The sequence below is a fragment of the Motacilla alba genome, chromosome 2, assembly GCF_015832195.1.
Source record: "Motacilla alba alba isolate MOTALB_02 chromosome 2, Motacilla_alba_V1.0_pri, whole genome shotgun sequence".
Lineage (NCBI taxonomy): Eukaryota > Metazoa > Chordata > Aves > Passeriformes > Motacillidae > Motacilla > Motacilla alba.
In genome coordinates this window covers 35,577,379-35,596,812 of record NC_052017.1, presented here as the reverse complement: position 1 = coordinate 35,596,812, position 19,434 = coordinate 35,577,379, and the positions used below count along the sequence as shown (strand labels likewise).

The 19,434-nt window shown below is 37.5% G+C and overlaps 1 protein-coding gene across 9 annotated transcripts in view; it reads left to right on the top strand.

The window, feature by feature from the left end:
* TBC1D5 (TBC1 domain family member 5) overlaps window positions 1-19,434 on the top strand; it is a 316,933-nt gene that overhangs the window by 153,279 nt on the left and 144,220 nt on the right. For 5 of the 9 annotated variants that reach the window (XM_038126959.1, XM_038126956.1, XM_038126960.1 and 2 more), the window contains one exon: window positions 6,535-6,601. In XM_038126959.1, the coding sequence (XP_037982887.1) occupies window positions 6,535-6,601 (67 nt within the window). Of the gene's footprint in view, window positions 1-6,534; window positions 6,602-6,663; window positions 7,775-19,434 lie in introns of those variants that run through there. The other 4 variants (XM_038126953.1, XM_038126952.1, XM_038126951.1 and 1 more) reach the window with 3 other exon arrangements.

The following is a 19,434-nucleotide window of genomic DNA, read 5'->3' as shown; positions in this document are numbered from 1 at the left end:
TAAAACAACGGAGAAATACCCTGAATTTCAGACATAGCACATTAAGAATTAAGATGCAGAGCATAAGTGTTTAAGGTGCTCATTTCTGAGACCATACCTCTGTAGTGTCAGTTGTGAGAGATGCCTACGTGTTAGAATAAATTTTATTGAGATCAGTCTGATGAATATCTATCTGTGGAGCAAATAGTACAAAAGGAATTTTATGTTTGAAGAGTTGCAAACCTTGCTGTTAGAAAAAGCAAAGGAATCTCATGGTATTATATATAGTTTTAATGCATAGTAAAATGCTTATTGTATGTTGATTACCCCTTTATACTCACAATAAAGGACTGCAATCTGTTAAGCAATTTTTTTTGTTGTTTGTATTATATGACGAACACATTTTGACTAAAATTATTCTTCCATATTTGTATTGTCACTATTTTTGGGGGGGTATTGTTTGGAATTTATAATAGTTTCGGGCCAGCATTTTGATATTTTTGTGAAGAAGAAAAAATATCCCTGCTTTATTGTTCTGGTTTTTACTAGTTTCTATATTATATCGATATCATTTGAGGAAAAAAATGTTTAAAGTTTTTAAAAAAGAACAGCTTAATTGTTTTACACCTGAAAGAACCAGTGCAGCTGCAAGGATTTTTTGAGCAAACTAGAATTCCTGACTGATCTGTCATCTATAAAGTGTGCAAAGAAAAATAGGTAGCTGTCATTAAAATTACATTTCAGCTTTCAATAACCATTTAATGAGTAGCGTAATTATATAAGTATGGTACCTCAAGTACTTCACTCAATAATTAAAAATAATCTCATCTTTAAAGTGAAAGCGCTATAATTATTATTTGACTTAACCAGGACCACTGTTGTGATCTCCAGTGGCACCTCAGATTGTTCAAAGTGGTTTTGAAAGTATAAATTAAAATCGGATAAATCATTAAATTATTAAGCTTTAAATATGCTGAAAATTAATATAGCATGGAATTTTGAAGTCATGTTATAAGAATTGACAACCTTAGACTGCAAGCATAGATTTGTGTTAAAATTTTACTTGTCTCTAATCATAAAACACTGCATTAATGATCGAGTGTTTATGTCAACTTAAATTTTCACAATGTTAAATAAATTTTGTGTTTTAACAACATTTTAACCTTTGATTAGAATACAAAGAAAAACATTAAGCAGAGTGCAAACAGGTCAGCAGAAGGATCTGTCTCCATTATGACACTTGTAAGCAGGGAAATGCACAGCTTGGTTACCTAAGTAGGATCACTTTTATCACAAAATCCTAAACTGTCACCCTTTCATAGGTGGCACAGGATTGTTAAATTAGTTTGCACTATATAAATGCATGTGTGCCCACATTCACACATGCATGTGTACCTGCATGCAGAAAGATGGGTATATTTAAAAACAATTCCTCAGTATCAAAGTATATTTTCAAAAGAAAAAAAAAAATAGTTTGATTTTTTTTTTAATTAGGTGTGCAGCCATCAAGCAAGGCCATGTCACTCAGACTTCTTGTCTTCATGGACTTGCAGCTGGTTAGGACAGTATCCCACCCCTTCTCCTTAAAAATTCCAGTGCTGAATTTTTACATCTCACAGGAAATTGCTGTTTTCAAGATGTAATGAGAGAGATGAGAGAGAAATGTCTGATCTCTACATCATTCTTCACATGCTTTTTTACTCTTGCTGAGCACATGCTTCAGCTCAGTGTTCATTGTGCCTGGAGCATACCCAGAGTGTCTTCCCACCTGTGAATTGGGGCTTTGAAATGCTGTCCATTTTCTTCTTATTACCTGAAGTGGAAACTGTGTGCTGCACCTTGAAAAAGCTCTTCTGTGAGAAAGTGCCCTGTCAGTTGAGTCACCATCCCTGGAGGTATTTAAAATACATCTGGTTTTTGTAAAGATGTTGCACCTGGGGACATGGTTTAATGCTGAACTTGGCAGTGCTGGGTTAGGGTTAGGCCTCGATGATCTCACAAATCTTTTTCAGCCTTAATAGTTCTGTGATTCTATCAGTGTAGTAGGCTGTTAAATAATAAAAATACAAAAAAAAATAGTGTGAAAGTTTCAATCAGTCTTCTTGTTAAAATTTCTTCACGTAGTTTTCAGATAATCTTCAGGAAGTGAAGGCATCTTCCTTATTCTGAGTTCTCCCATTTTATGCTATGCTTATAATCTTAAGTATATCCTTGACAAGATAACAGTTACTGCAATGACAAGCCCATGTTCTGGGTGAATCTAGTACCCTAGCAAGTGTACAGTTTGCAAATCCTTCTCCATGCATCTCAGAAGTCTAAAGAAGCTAGCATTTGAAATGTTCTTTTTTTATTAGTTAGGGAAAGTGTCAATTTTGAGTTACACAACGTCTCTTGAAACAGCCTTCAGCTGTGTCTGGCAGTGTCAGGTTCCAGCTGCCCAAGTCCCAGCTCCCTTTACCCTTGGTCTCTGTGCACGAGAACAGACTTCACTGAAGTGAGGCAATTTCAGAAGAAAGTTTTCATTCTTAGGAGAGGGAGTTGCTACAGTTAAAGAAGGAGCAATCCAGGTAATTTTCAAGCCCTTTGGAAGGATACAGCCTTATTTTATTATTGTAATAAAGCCAGTAACTGCTCTAGTGCTGAAAGCCATACTTACTTTGATACAGGTGCTTGTTACAGTATTGCTCATTTCCCTTCTCTTTCCTCTGAAAGTGTGACAGGATTTATTCTACCTTTTTTCCCCTAGCTTGTGCGTTTGAAGTTAGGAAAGCTTTTCACAAGGTCTGTGGCAGGGTTACTAGAGCATCCTCTGTTTCTTTAGCAAAACCCTTCTTCCCATAATTGAGTTTCAGAAGAAAATTAGAATAATACTGAATCAATTTTTTAAGAGGACCACAATTTTTGTTACTAGCATCATGAATCTTATATTCATAAATGTTTTGTATACATCCCAATTTCACCAGAAATTTGGATCATTATAAGTGAAGAAGATAGAAGTAGTGTATCTGTCCTACTGAGAGTTCACCATATTTTTCAGGAGGAGTAACTGGAACTTTCCTGAGGAGAGGTGATCCAGGGCATGTATTCCCACAGCTTAATGTCATTAGTTAGTGAAGCAGCAGTCTTATTTGTCCTCTTTATCACTAACTGTGGAAACTTAATAGGATTTGCTAAAAAGCCTTTTGGATAAAACTTGGTAAAATTTAAGAAAATGAATGCTTTTCTCTTTGCTTTATGATTTTTATCATTTTCAATGAATGATATCTTAATCATCTTTCAAGATGTCATAACAGACATACCCATCTCAAAAGGGATAGAGCAAGGGAGCAATCACAGAAGGGTCTGTTCCATTAAATCTTGGGTTTGAGAGCTGAATACACCTAGCCCTATCCATTTTTGGTAGCTGCTGCTAATGATATGATGAGGCAGCAAAAGCAGCTCACAAAAAAATGCCCAAACAGTCACTTGTATGATTATGAGATTTATTAACAATGGATATACTATTAAAAATGCAAAAGTATTTTGGCTATCATTTAAATACAGGAAATCAATGTCTTCAGAATAAAGCAAGTTAGACTTAAAGTAATATGCGTAGAACAGCTCATTGGATATAGCAGAACCAGGATCCTACCAACTGTGGGGATCCTAGTGAAAGAACAAGTATTATCCTTCTTTTCTTTGCAGAGTCCTGTTCACTCTTCAAGCAGGGCATATGGTTTTGTTGGAAAATTATAAAGTCCATGCATTTTTTTGAGATAGTCCTAAAGTTCATTCTTCAGAAAGGAGGAAGATTATGTTGCTATTCTTGAAAAGACATACCTTTTAAGTGTATCAACTTAGCATTGTGAATAAGGTGGGGTTTTTTCGATCTGACTAGTCTGGTAGGTGAATGCTTAGTTTAAGTATAAATGAAGTGCAGTAGTGCATTCAGGACCCATTTGGATGTGCTGTGTCCCTGTAGCACTTGCCCAGTATCACTGTACCTGGCCATATGGCTTTAACAGAGACTGAGCATAGTTCAGTCATTTCTCTGAATGCTCAGGATCAGATGTGGAGATGGGTAATATATGAAAAAGCGTATTACTGAAAATTGTCCCAATATGGGAGACTATTTTACAAGATATGAGGGGGGAAAAAAATGAACAGATGGTTATTAATAACGGGAGGGTCGGGTTCTGGATGAAATATCTGGTGTTGTTAATTTAGTTAAATTTAGTAAACAAAAAGCAGATTGATTAAGTAGGATTTCCATTTTCAAAATAAATGGAGAGAGCTAATTAGTGAAATCAACTGGACTGAGTGATTTTAGACTAAGATGTAGTAGAGGCTTGGGATTTATTTTAGACAAAGGTGCAAAAGTTAATAAAAAACCTGCATTCCAAATTAGATGAGAAAATAAATACTTGGAAGTTTTATGCCAAAGTGAATGATTAAGTATTTTTTAAGGAATGTCTGGAATAAGCAAATAACCTCAAAGAAAAAGAAAAGCAGCTTGATCTGCAAAGAAGGCCACATCCTGGATATCAGAAAATGCAGGCTTATAGCAACAATCAGCAAAAATTAAGTTGAATCAGATCATAAGATGAGAATTTAAATACACAGGGAAATATTACTTGACTTTGTAAAGAAGCTTGCTAAGAAAGAAAACCAGAACCATTCTGCAGTGTGAATGGACAAATGATACTAAATGTAATCCAGCTCTAGTCTGAAAAGGAAAACATTTAATTTTCAGTAAAAATAGAATTTCATGCAAAAGCCTGAAAATAAATCAATAAAATAGATGGGAGTTGGGTAGATACTGTCAATTAGCAGAGCTAAAAATCTAACTTGCAGACTTCAAAAATATTGACCAATGCTGCTGCATGGAACAATTTTTAGTACTTTAGTTCATGGCAGATGAATGGAAGTATCGTACCTGTTCTTAGACTAACAGGGGAAAGAAAAGTGATAGCAAAGAACCTGCATGGGCTGACCATTATCTGTTCAGGGCTTTAAAAAAGTTTTTAAGAAAGAAATAAGAGAGAAAAGCAAAGCAAATGGCTTAACTTTTATTGCAGGTTTTTCTCTTAAATGGGACATTGTGGCCAGCTAACCTGCTTGCTTTTCAAAATATATGTTCAGGATATGTTCCAGACATTAAGTCTGTCTGGTTCTCAGTAAACCATCTGATGCAGTGCCACAGGAGATGCTGTGAAATCGAAGGGATGGGGATTAGTGAAGTATAGTAATTCTAGGATGAAATGGGAAATGCAAATTTTAATGGAATAATTCTTTTTAGTGAAGCTTGTGGTTGAACCAGTCTTATCCAATATTTTCATTTATTGTCTTGCCACAGAATGAGAGCTGATAGACTTTTATTAAGTAAAGTTATTGGAAGGTAATATCTGGTGCCAGTGCAAATAGAGTATTCAGGCAGGACTGGTCCTTTCTGAAGAAAAGAGGACTGCAAACAGCATGGCATTGTGTGAACTACAGTATTGCACTAGCAAGAATTTTTCATGTAAACTGAAAGCTTCTTTTTGTGAATAAAAAAATGAGAGTAAATATTCAGGCATGTTTGGTTAAGAATGGCTGTGAAACTGCAAGATGGAGTAGCACAAATGTCATTGTATCAAGCAAGATTTGTTTGATAGAGAAGAAAACCACTGTCCAAATTATCAACTCTGAACTTTTAGTATGCTGTCTACAGCTCCTGTCCCTCCTTTTCCATGTGTAAGAAGAACTGAGTTAAAGAAAATGGGGAATACGAAGCCTCATTTAGAAAAAAAGACTACAAGAACTTGATTTCAGTCAGCAGAACAGAGTTGTGCAGTGCTACCTGTAAATTAACTGAGGAGGCGCACAGGGACATAGAAGAATTATCAAGCTAAATGACGGTGCAAGAATAAACAGTATAAAACAGGACAAGAATAAATTTGCTTTGAAAAATACATGACTCCTGGCTTTTAGCAGTCTTTCAATACACATAGTTACAGAAGGAAAATTTCCTTGTAATCTTTGATTTCTAGCAGCATCACTGTTCTGTGTATCACCAGACCACAGGATGTAAAATAAGATGTTTGGCAGGTATCTTAATAGGAACTTTCAGGGAAGCTTTGAACTTGTGCTATGACAAAAAAAAAAACAAAAAACAAAAAACAAAAGGCTGGTATCACAAAGTAAGCTCTGAATTTTTCACAAAACAGATTTACTTTTACTTTTTTTTACTTAGTGTTGGTAAAATCAAGCTCTTCTACTTATATGGTGTACTTCTGTAACCCTATACTAGTTGAATTGTGTTAAATAATTTGAGAAGGGCCTCAGTCAAAACTTTAAGTGAAATTAAGTATCAGATTTTTTAGAACACTCAGACTCCAGTTTGAACTTGGAGGCTTGTTAAACTGGCTGTAAGAATTTGGAGAGGTAAAGTTGAGATTTGTCTGTGTAAGTTTTAGGTGAGTTTTGTGCTGACTGAAGTTACCAATTATGGTAAAATCAGTTGCAATTGTCATCCATATTGTGTTCATGTCAGAGTTTGTTTTACAACAAAGGTGTTTTCTCTTATTTTTGTATTAGGAGGATCAAATGAAAATGGAAGCACACTCCCCACCTCAGATTCAGATGGAACTTTTATTTCTTACAGGTTAGTAATTTTTTATATTTATTTTCTGATTTTAAGAAGGTTGATTATAATAAGCATCATCTATTTAAAGCAAAAGAACAGGTCGTATACTTTAGGAGGATTGTGGAATCTAAACTGAAACAGTGAGCAAAAGAACATGAAGTATTTAATTAAGGAATGATGTGAAAATTCATTTTCTGGATTATTGTTTTTTTTCCAAAAGTTGTTCAAAACACTCACCTGATGAAAGTACAAGATATTTGAAAGCCTAAACATTTTAAGGTTGTTTTTTGTGGGTTTTTTTTAATCCAAATTATTCAATAAAGTAAACTCACAGCAACTAAGCTAAATGTTGAAATATTCAATTCACCAGTGATCACCTTTCTTATCTCCTCCAAAGTAACTGGATTTATGGACCACATGAAATTCTATTTCCTCATTATTTCATGTCAAAAACCAAAGCCAAGATTAGTTAAATTTGAGATTATTTGACAGGAAAATAATATTTCAGTTGTGTTGGCAGTAAACACCAGTCAAAGAAACTTTTTTCAGCAGTGTCATTGAGCTTGAATCTTGCTTGGGTACATACCAGAGGGTGTCTTGTGCTTGAAAGCACAGAAAGCTAATCAGAAGGTGTATACTTTCATCTTTCACCCTGCAAAATACTGACTCTGCTACAAAAAAATCTTCCTTGTGACTAGTAAATTAATAGTATGATTTGTGCTAACCAGAAGGATTGCATCTGATTTTCATGTTTAAGTATGGTAAAACAAAACAAGCTTACCACGTAATTATTTTCAAATCATTTAGTGGACTGTGTTGGTTGGCATTTTTTTCGGTTTTGGTTTGTGCTCTGCTGGAATCTCTACTTCAAAGAGGTGCAGTCAGGCAGGAGGAACCTGCCTGTTCACCTTGTCCTGGTTGCAGCCGGCTGGGTGGGGAATGTTTCAGTGTGGCACAAGCAGTGAGCTGTGCTGGTCACGGGGAGCCTCGGGCGTGGGGTGGCAGGGAGGGACACAGTGCTGGAGAACCTGTTGCAGGCTGGAGACTGAGCCATTGCCAAGCAGAGCAAGGAGCAAACAGCCTGGTCTTGAGGATGTTGAAAAGAAAGACTTTTTGTAAGGACCTAGAGGGAACAGCAAAGAGTTTGCTGCGATTCAAACACCCAGAGGAAGTTTCTGGACTAAGAGCAAGGTTGGAACAAAGGGTGTGCCTGTAGGGACAAAGTGGGACTGGGGTGGGTTGATTTAGGTATCCTTACAATTTTCTTTATCCTAATAAGTTGACTCTAATGAGACCTACTTTGTGATGATGTAAAACTCTTCTAGGATAGTTAGCATATTCACTTTGATAAAATATATTAGAAGATCCATTTTAGGGTTCTGCATGACTCTTGTCATATATAGGTTTCTTGTCATATTCGTGTTTTCTGCATGCAACATGCTGTCTAAGTTAAAAGAAGGGCTGAAAAATACCACTCAGGAAAATCTTCATGTTTTTTAGGTGTGAATGGTATGCAGATAGAGAGACCACAAATCAGTCTCTCAAAAGTAGTCAAGATAGGATTTAACCAGATCAGCAAAAGAAAGTTGAGAGCTCTCTCTGCCTTTAAACTTATTCCTGAAAGTCATCAAGTCGAGAGCACCAGCTGTTGTACCTGTCAAGTGGCAACACTTGAAGAGGAAGCAGCCAGCTTTAGCTAGACTTTGGTTCCATGAGAGTGAGCTTGGAGCTGGGGTCTGAGCCCTTCTTGTCACCCCTGTTTCACTCAGGCAGTAGCACTCATCTCTCAGGGAGCGAGACCAGGGAGCTAACCCAGCCCAACCTGGTCATTCTTTGTAGGGAGAGCTTTCTGATGACTTCCTTCTGCCAAAGCTTCCCATGGTATCAGTGCCAATGCAGGGAATGTAGCTAGTGGGAGGACAGAGCTTGGTACCTTTTACCTGAATCAGCCTAAAGCTTAGTGACTCTTTAATGCTCCACAGATTAAGTGGAGGTTAAAGCTGGTCCTTGTATTCATGTATTCCTTAGTCCAAAGTCCATATAATAAATACGACGTTGGCTGTAAGTTCCACTAATAATACTCATATTCTGTCAAAGAGCCCAACCTAGAAAACTGAAGTTAGTCTTTTAAGAGTGGTCCCATATCTCATTGCCAAAGTATTATTGATATAATTAAAGGCAAAATAGTAAAAAAGATACATATATGTGTATGTGTATTGGGGAGGTGTGTATGTATACATATATATATAAAAGTAACTTCTGACTTTTCATAGTTGGCAAGCTATCACCGTTATTTAGTAGTAGTCCTTGAGATGTGAAATGTGTATTTGTTTCTTAGTGGCAAGTAATTCCTATGATCTAGTGAGACTGGCTGTAACCAACTTGATGGTTGGGTTGGATATTGTTTTGATAGTTATAGTTCTGGACTGCATATTAAGTAAAATTGAACATCTAACGCCTTATGAAAAACAAGAAGTGAATCCTAAACTATCTTGAAAGGTAATGATGGTAAATGGCTGTTATTCCTTCAAAGACTCCTTAGAAATTTTGATCTACTTTAGGATACTGTCAAGGATTATTGTTTTAGTAAGTTAGTAATTTGGTAAAATTAATGATAGTCTTGTTTACCCAATGCATTTCAGTCTATCGTATTTTAAAAAGACCAGCTAATGAATTTTTGCCCTAAAAGAGGCAAAGGCATCTTTGAATCATGGTAGATGTCATATGCAAAAGGTAAATACATGAAAAATTGTATTGAAAATTTTTGCTGAAACAAAAGTTGCTTAATATTTTATCAGTAATAGGCCTTTACAATTTACTTAGAAGATATTACTCCAAAAAATTTGAACATTAATAAGTTTTGTTATTAAAGTGCTCCTAAAAACATTGTTTTTACCACAATAAAAAAAAAATAAACCCCCAGAGAAGTTGCTTGATTTCCACAATTTCTGTTTTAAAGGACAATTTGACACTATCCAGTGCAAGACTCCAAGTATATGTGTTAATGAAGGATGACATATCATTATTCTTTTATATATTTATGATGCTCCAGAACTATTTGTATGGTTTTATTTTTAATATAAAGGTATCACCTTAGAGTTTGTGACACTTGCTTGTGTTGATCACAAGCACAGCACAGATGTAATGCTGCATGTGTTCAGATAATGAGTATTTCCCTTTAGGTCATAAAGTTTGTAAATAATGTAAGTGAAAAGCACATGTGGCTGACATATATTTCTAAATATACTTTGAGTTTGTGAATGCGTCCTGTCAGGTCACAGAGAATTTTCTGGCTGGTCTTTATGCTCTGATGGAAGTACTCTTTGTGTACTTGGGAAGGAGCTTTACTAATAAGAAATTACAATTTTTCTTTTTCCCCTAGAAGCATGTCATCAAAATTAGAAGTTCGCTATTAGAAACATTTGAACAAGGATTTAGACATATATAACTTCCAGCTTTTAAATGTAAGAAACTTAAGGAAAATACTTCAGCTCTGCTCTACTGTATTATTTTACTGCTATGGTTAAAGCCTTTTTTGGATGTCCAAATGGGCTGGACTTCCCCAAAAGGAAAAGGAAAATAGATATGGGTCTTTAATTTCAGGATCTGCAATGCAGTGCCACTGGAAAGTAGAAATACTGTCTTTCTCCTCCCTTCCCAAGGGCAGCTGACCTTCTCCTCGCCAAAGAGGTGAACCCCTTGCCAGCACATATGACTACAGACTATTACATTAATCTGTTTAGCCTCAGTACCAGCTGCTTGCATGTTTTTAATTATCTTATTAGATGGTATAACAGTGACCTATGAAATAAAATGAAGGTGAGTATTTTTTAACTTTATTTTACAGGCTATTTTTCTAAATATATTTTAATGACCTAATTATGACTTTTAGGGAGAGCCATTGATGCAGACATTCAATTTGGCTGATAGAATCTAACATCTCAAGGACACTTATTTTCTTACAAGGTGGATTCATACATTAATACTGCTTCTAATAAATATATAGCTTAAAAAAGCTCACTTTTCATACTTGTGTATGAACTTACTTTATGATTCAGAGACCCATGACTGCTATGTTGGATAATTTCTTAATACATCTCTGCACATATATATAAGTTTAACTCTTAGCCCATGTATCAAGATAAAGTTTTTTCCTCTGTGGCTTAAATTCTATGACAAATGATGATTGCCCAGAGCTGTGGGTTGTGTAGACAAGGTGTATCCCTTCTTCTGCTCATATTTCAAACAGGCAGAGGAACTAGTGTAAGAAAGACTTTTGTATTCCATTTTCTCCCTCTGACTTCTTACCGATTCTGCTTACCAGATGTTTCCTTCCTTGATGCAAAAAGGCAATGTGGTCCTGCTGGCTGAGGCGTTGTGTGCCAGCCAACTGCAGACACTGAGCGTACAGAAGAAAGACGGCAAGGGGTGCAAGCTGTTCCTCCTTGGCTCTTCCCACTTCCAAAAGTGGTGCTGAAACCAGTTGGGTTGCCCTTTGGCTTTTGTTGCCAGTTGAGCCAGAAGTGGCTGCATAGCCTCTGTCCTTACATTTTAAACATACTGTGAAGTTGTGTACAACTTACATACCTCCACCTTAAGGAAAACTTAGTCTATTAGGAAGCAGCCCTTTTCCATCTACACAAGCCTATCTAGTCTTGTTCATACACACACAATATTACTTTATTGTTTTAATTTTAAGCCACTCCTGTGCAATTATGGTTTTATTTTTCCTGATTTTGTTCACTGTATGTCCACACATAATCAAGAGATGTAAAGAACCAGCTTGTTTCTATGGGGTTTTTGGTTATTTTGAAATAAGAAAAATTGGATACAGAAGGCAATGCAGTGAAATTGTCACTGCCACTCCATGATGCAAGGAGAATTCACAGCACTTGCATCCTTTCTCTCTTTCCACAAGGAAGCAGTAAAACTGGCATCCATGTTTATTTTGTCTTATCCTAAACCATTTGCTAGACGCTGTTCGAGATGATGCCATTTATGTGCGAAGAGGCCTTTTCAGTACAAGTTAATTTTGTCTGGGAGCTTGTAAACTCTCTCCTTGATTCTTCTGAAAGATCATGTTCATAATGTGCTAAGAATCTTTCTCTGGATGTGGCAGTCTGTGCCAGTACTCTCATTTTGTCAGTGTTTGTGGTGCTGTTAGGAATTTCATCTTGCAAATCTCCTTTTTCCAGCAAGAGAAAGTGACTGTTTTCACTGATCACAGGTTTCCTCCAACAGGTTATTTTTACTCCAAAACCTGGAAGACCACTGTTATATCTATTAAAAGCTTAGATGATTTCTGGTTTTCTCTGAATTCTTTAAAATTGCATTCCTTTTTTTTTTCCTTTTAAGGAGACTTACATTATTCCCATCTCTTTCTTGTCAAATTTGTGTTATTTACTTCTTCCTTCCATAGCTGATCCTTGCTGCATTCCTTGCCCTGTGTTCTAAGGAACTGATGAATGATATCATAAGACAAGGAAGAGTAAATTGTGGTTAAGGAACTGAAAACCTATATTCAGTATAGTTTTTCTAAGATACAAACATTACAACACATATTTTGGAATTTTTTAACTTTTTAGTGAAAATTATATTACTTTCTAAAGACATAGAAGTCTTATATGGACTTGGTTTCTCGTTTAATGCAATGTAATAGGGAAAAGCAAATTTAAGACAATTGTGATGGTTTTGACAAAGAATCAGAAAGGAAGGATTGAGTTACCAAGATCTTTTGTTGGTAGAATGCTTTTTTTATGGATTGACTGCAAGAAGGAAAGACTTAGATTGTGAAGAGAGACCATGGAAAAGAAAACGGTGATTTCTGAAATCCATGGAAAGCAAATATTTTAGTTCACTCCTGATGTAATTCTGTTATACTTGAAAATATACCACTGATACCACAATCAACTGATGCGATATTTTCACTTACTAATGTTTAAAGTGGTTTTCATTATGAATTTCTTTTACTTTTTCACTCTCAATAACCTTCAGACTTTCATGGCAATTGGGAGATGTGACTGGGGACAGGGGGAATTTTCAGCAAGGCTAAGAAGGAGGATGCAGGGAAATGGGCCAGTTACCCACACCTTGGCCCCAGGGAAGATGGAAGAAGCAGGTGATATGCTGGGGGCTGGAAAAAGGACCTGGGGTCCGGGCAGGCGGCAAATTGAATATGAGTCACCAGTGCTCCCTTGCAGCAAAGAAAGCTAATAGCATCCTGGGATGCATTAGGAGCAGTGGTGCCAGCAGCTCAGAGTTAGTAATCCTTCCCCTGTAATCCATACCTGGAGTGCTGTGTCCAGTGCTGGGCTCCTCTTTACAAGAAAGACATGGGCATACTGGAGAGTGTCCAGAAAAGGGCTGCTAAGATGGTGAAGGAAATGGAGCAGCTCTTCTGTGAGGAAGGACTGAGAGAGGTGGGAATGTTCAGCCTGGAGAAGAGAAGGCTCAGGGCATCTTTTTGAAGTCTGTGAGTATCTAAGTGAAGGGCAGAAGGGACACAGTGACAAGCTCTTTTCAGTGACAACCAGCAACAAGATCAGAGCTATTAGCCACAAACAGAAGCAGACGAGGTTCCATCTGAACCTATTACATCTGGTTTTTAGTTGGATGATTTGTAGAGCTGTAGCTTTTAACTTCTGTTGTGTCCTACAGGAAGCTCTTACCTTTTTCTTAACAAATGCATGTTTGTATAACAAGGCTGCATGCTTGTGAACACACACAACTCATAGAGCTCTGCCTAGCTGTGGGTATGAGCAGAAGCGTAAAACAGCAGAAGTTGTAGAACTCTGTAGTCAGGAGATGTAGGAAGTAAATGTTCTTCATGTACATGCAAAGGATTTCAAAGGTATTGGGGGATTTAAACTATAAAGCTTTGACCCTGCAACTGTGAAACTCAGTTACAATACAAAAACAAAAATACTTGAGCATAATATCAACATTTTGTCTCACCATCCTGTAAATGTATGCAGAAAGTAATGAGTAGAGGAAAATGTGCTAATGAAATTTAGACTTCAAAATGGCTGTAACAAGAATGCTTCTATAAAAACTGAACTGGTAAAGGGTTGGAAATGATGTGCTTTCCAAAGACCAAACTTGGCTCTTTGGCTGAGAACCACCAAGGCCAAATGGACAATTTGGAATATGGAGAAAGATGTCTTTGGGTTCTGTGTCAGACCTAGTGCTATGAGGAAGGGTGCTGGCAGAGCATCCTGCTGCCAGTGCAGCCTTATTTCAGTTCCCTAAACTGTGCTGCACACACACTGGTAGCTTAAAGAGCATAACTAACTAATAACTTTATTTGCTGGAATGTTTGCCTCAAGAAAGTGATTTTACCTTTCTTCACACAAACCTTTTTAACTGTATGTCAGCCAAAAGAAGATGAAACCTGAACTGTTTAGAAAAATCTGCCCTTTGAATGTTCAGCCTCCCAGCAACACAGCCATGCATATTCACACTTACATGGCTGTTAGCTCTGCCACGTATCCTGAGGCAGGACTTTGAGAAACAGAGGAAAATACATGTATTTTCCAAGCAGACTGATAAGCCTTCACATTAAAGCTGTCAAATGGATTTTCAGGGTAGCAAATAGAAATCTGTGTGTTTCAGAAATATTTTTTTAGAAACTCTACTTCTTATTACTTGGTACTACCTTTCAATTGGGTTTTTTTCCTCTGTTTTTGTAGAATTAACTCTCTCTTTATTACATTCCTGAAAGTTGCCTTACTTTTTTCTCAACTGTTGATTTTACGACATAATAAATAATACAAACTATGCATGTTTCTTGAATTTATGCAGTATGTTTGAAAGGAATTGTTGCCTCTGTTTAAATATTTAAATATAGAGACTTGATGTTTCTATCAATAAAGATCTCATACTGCAAAACATATGACACAATAATTTGAGAATTGGTTTTCTTTCTGATGGCCTGTTCAGTAGCCTGTTGCTTCATTGAGTGCCCCTAAGGAACCGAGTTTGGGTCTCAACATTTAAAAAGCACATTCTGAAGATGAAAACCAGTATAAAAATGTGAATTTGGCTTTTCTAGAAGCACACATGCCATTGTTTTAAGATGATTTTGTCTATACTACCAGCACTGCTCAAGAATTTTCTTTGCATCTCTCTGAGGCTATCCATTTTATCCTTTAATATTGGTCTAGAGGATGGAATAAGCTTGGGATTTAGATTAAAATCCTAAATATGTATGCAAATGTTTCTGTAATATAGCAGCATTCTTCCATAGACTGAGAATATTCTTTGTTATCTAAATGTTGTTGTAAATATCAAATTAGTCTTGTTTCTGCAGTGACTAAAAAAAAAAGTATTTCAAAACTTGGTATGAAATATTTTAAAAAGGCACGAGATAAAATAATGATTCACAATGTTTGATGACCCAGTAGGTACTGGTTTCTTTGTTAACTGCAGTTTCACCTGAACATGTATTATGGATAGTAATATTTACCTGGTAGATCTGAGTCCTTGCAGTCCCAGAACTGAAACTTCTGCCCTTTTTCAGTGATATAGATTGTAGTTCCATGTGGTTCTTCACATTTTTACATTTCTCTGGGTTTTAGTGTCTTCCACAGGGTTTTAGTGTTGTCTGAACATGATGGTACGAAAATACTTCTAACACTAGTTTTAGACTTTGGCAGGATCTGCATTCATACATTTCCCCAGCTTTATCCTCTAAATCAGTAAATGCAGAAACAGCAGTTATTGCTCTCTGTGCTATACCAGTCTCCCTCAATTGTATTTTTGTATTTCTTCTTCTTCTGAACAGAAGAGGAAGTATTTTGTAAGGAGCCTTAATGGGCTACCATTGCATTCTTCTGCATATCTATGCTTGATGTATTGGTTTTACCATTATGCTGGAGATTGAAATTCAGCAGCAGAGCTAGAGGCAGGTGTTCTGCTTCTGCCTGTCAGTGGAGGAAAGTCTTTGCTACCTCTCCCCAACATGCGCAAGCTCAATGTTGCCTTAGTAAAGCTCTTGGAACTATTTGAATTTATTTCCTACGCATTGTTATTGATGTCGTGCATTTTGAAAGAATTTATAGTTGCTCATTCCTCGATAGCTGAGCAATAGTGGGATTCCAGTGACTTTTACTAAGATGTTAGACCTTAGAGATCCACATCCCTTTTCAAGAATGCTATCTAAGTGCATGCAGAATTTTACTTCGACTTTCTGGAATAAAGTCCTGTTTGTTGTGATCACTACTAACAGCCAACTGAGAGGAACATTTCTGTTCCAAACTTCAGGCTTCTGTATCTGAAAATCTGATGCTTGTAATTGCCTTAAGAAGAATCATAGCCACAAATCATATCCTGTTGAAAAGAAAAAAAAAATAGACTTCTATATATGATTTGCTCAGAGGTCAACCTCATTTCTTACTAAAAAGAGAGTATATGTCTCAGAGCAGACCCCAGTATACAATTCTTTGGCAGAGAGATTTAAACTCTTGGCGTTATGACATAAGTGCGTGTTTCAAAAGATGGAAAGGAGCAGATGAGAACTATGAACAATTCCTGCAGAATTAATCCCTTCATTGATTTGCCTGCTTTTTCTTTCATACATATTGAGCACTTTTCCCGCTTTGAAGTAATGCAACTCTCCCTAATTCATGCCAGTAGATATTTTACATTGGACAGCTATTGCAGAAATAATGTATATGAAATTAAGTTTCTTAAAGAACTATTACTCCAATAATTTCTTCCTCATTCAGGTCTGCGTTGGTTTGGCACAGCCTGGTTATTGGTAGCAGGGGGGCCACAAAGGTGGATTCTATGAGAAACTGGTGGGAGCTTCCACCATGTCCATCAGAGCCAATCCCTGATGGCTCTGAAGATGGGCATTGCTGCTGGCCAAGGCTGGGCCAGTTAGAGATGTTGGTAATGCCTCTGTGGTGACGTATTTAAGAAGAAAATCAAAGTGGGGCATGCACAGTTTTTCTTACAGTCAGAGAAGAGAAGGAGGTGAGAACATGTAAGAGAAAACATCATGGAGACACCAAGGTCAGTGGAAAAGGAGGGCAGGACGTGCTCCAGGTGCCAGAGCTGAGATTCCTCTGCAGGCTGTGGTGAAGACTATGGTGAAGGAGCTGTGTCCCTGCAGCCCATGAGGATGCACAGGGGATGCAGAGATCCACCCACAGGCCGTGGGGGAGGTGCCCACGCCAGAGCGGGTGGATTCCCGGAAGAGGCTGTGATCCAGTGGGAGACCAAGGTGGAGGGAGGGAGCCCCAGTTCCAGGCTGGAGCAGCCTGTCCTTGGAGGACTGCACCCCATGGAAAGAGTGACCCATGTTGCAGCAGTTTTGGGACGATTATGTGCCCATGGGAGGGACTCATGTTTACAGCAGGTGCAGTTTGGCTGCTGCTCATGAGCATGGACCCATGCCAGAGAGGTTCACAGAAAACTGTCTCCCATGGGAGGGATCCCATCCCATGGCCTAACAGGGAAAGAGCTCCTCTCCCTGAGCAGCAGAAGAAAACCTTGGATGGCAAGCAGAGCAAGCCCCCATGCCCTGTCTCCCTGCACTGTTGGTGCAAAAGAGTGAGGGATTGGGGAGAAAAAAGATGTTTCAAGGGCTTCTTTTAGTTCTCATTATCCTCTTCTGACTCTGTTAATAGTAAATTCATGTTGCAACTTTGAGGCTGTTTTGCTCTTGAAGTGTTTTCTCCTGGTCCTTACCTCAACTCAATTTTTTTCCCTCCTCTGCCCAGCTGTAGCACAAGAGGTTGAGGGAGCAGCTTTGGTGGGTGCCTGGCATTGGGCCAGTGTCAAACCACGACAAGGTCTTATATTATATGTATTTATTATTATTATTAAGACTTTACAACATGCACGATAGTACATTAGACAGGATACTCAAGTAAGAATCTAAAATGAAATATATTTGCAAAATAATCAGAAAACATTAACATTGACATTTGCCTTTAATTGTACAACCTACAGGTGGTATAACACAGGATCATGCATTTAATTTTCTAGTTTGATTAAAAGTAAATGCATGTGCTTATTCATGGTTTAGGTGGTTCCTATTACCTCTTGAAGTCTTTCACTGCAGTGAAGCAAATGGAATATGGTAGACTTGCATTCCAATCTTCATTTCTCACTTCATGTTGACTGCTGGGTTTTCTGCAATCCTGGGTTAACAAGGCTCTTAGATATTATTTTGCTTGTTTATATTAAACAGTGTTACCACTATTAAAAGTCTCTAGAATTGTAAAGCTTAATTTATTAGTCTTCATTCAAAATACTTGAGAAATGAATTAGTGAATGCTGTTCAGAAAGGATTTTAAATATCATTCAGCTCTACTAAAACTGAGGCGCTTTCCAGCTTCCAAGTAATTTCTTTTTCAGTTGCTTATAACTTTTTTTGTGATCCTAGCAGCCAAGGGGGAATGCAGAGGAGATACGATCTTGCCAAATTTCTTTTGGCGGTTTTAAAAGTAATTTGGTTCAAAACGTGTTTGGAATTGCATTACATTTTTTTTTTTAAGGCATAATATCTGCACTAATACAATTTCAGAAGTGTCGAAATTACTTTCTTACTGTGTAGCAATCACTTCCAGCAGCTGGTGAGAAAAATAACCTGAAGAGTTTCTTTCCTCTCTGTTCTTTCTTTTCTTAGTTGCACTGGTTGAAACCTTTTGCTAACTCAGCTGACACACTGGCATTTTCAAAGACATTGTGGGAATGTCATCCACTTGCAGAACAATGTGAATAGCTTCAGAGTCTGACCTGTTGTGTGCACAGGGGAATGTGGCACTCTTGAAACATAGCTACCTTAGGGAGGCAGCTTGGCAGGAGTTATAATGGCCAATGATGCTCGAGAATTTACAATGGCAAATGAAGAATATTATACATGATAGAAACAGGAGGGTTATTTAGATAGCCATAATATACTGTAGTTACTGAAGTATAAGTGACTGTGAAAGAAAGGCCCAGATTTTCCTCAAGCTGTGTCTGCTGTATACCATACGTTGTATTTAAAGGAGACAGAATCATGGTAAACAATCGTAGGCAGCTCCCTGCAGAAGGTGAGGATGTGTGGGTGACAAGGAGACAAAAATGACCAGATAGTCTTTCTGACTTGGAGACTTGGGGATGCGAGAGGAATGAGGGAAGCTGCTCCACACCATTGGACTGACTTGCTGCTCTTTTCATCACCTGGTGGTACTGGCACTTGGGAGAAGCTAAAGGCAGCCCTAAACCCTGCAGTCTAACACTGCTGTAGCATCTTTGCTCTTACTTAGAATACCTTTGGTTTTCAAAGTAATTAATAATCAAGACCCAGAAGTAAAGACTTTTTTTTTTTTTAAGAATATGGTCCTAGCTGAAAGGTGGTGCATTCACAAACACAGGACTTCTGGTCTCAGCATAAATCATGAGCTTGCTCCTGTCACAGAGGAAGACGACCATAATTTCCTGGCTTGCCAAGTCCATTCCTCTACAGTTCTCAGCAGCTATATCTTACAATTCTGTATTAAAAAACTCACTCTCCCAACTCAGCTTAAAAGGCTGAAAACTATCTAACTTCTTCTTGCATATATTTAGGGCAATTTGCAAAACCAGAGTTTGCTGGTATTTAGTATAACCCACTCTGTGACCCTCCTTAGTAGAGTAAATCTGGTGAGATCTTAGCCTGGAGTCATAATAGTAGTTTCCCTCTTCCTGGTTTCATTTGGTCTCCCAGGGAGAAGTAATAGTCTCCCATGTGACAGGGGGAGGAGAAGATGTTCACCTTAAGGACATGCATTGAAAATAAATCTGAAACACATTTCTTTGCACATAACCCAGCTCCTTACCTTGAAATTGCCCTTTGTATGTTCATGTGGCTGTAGAAA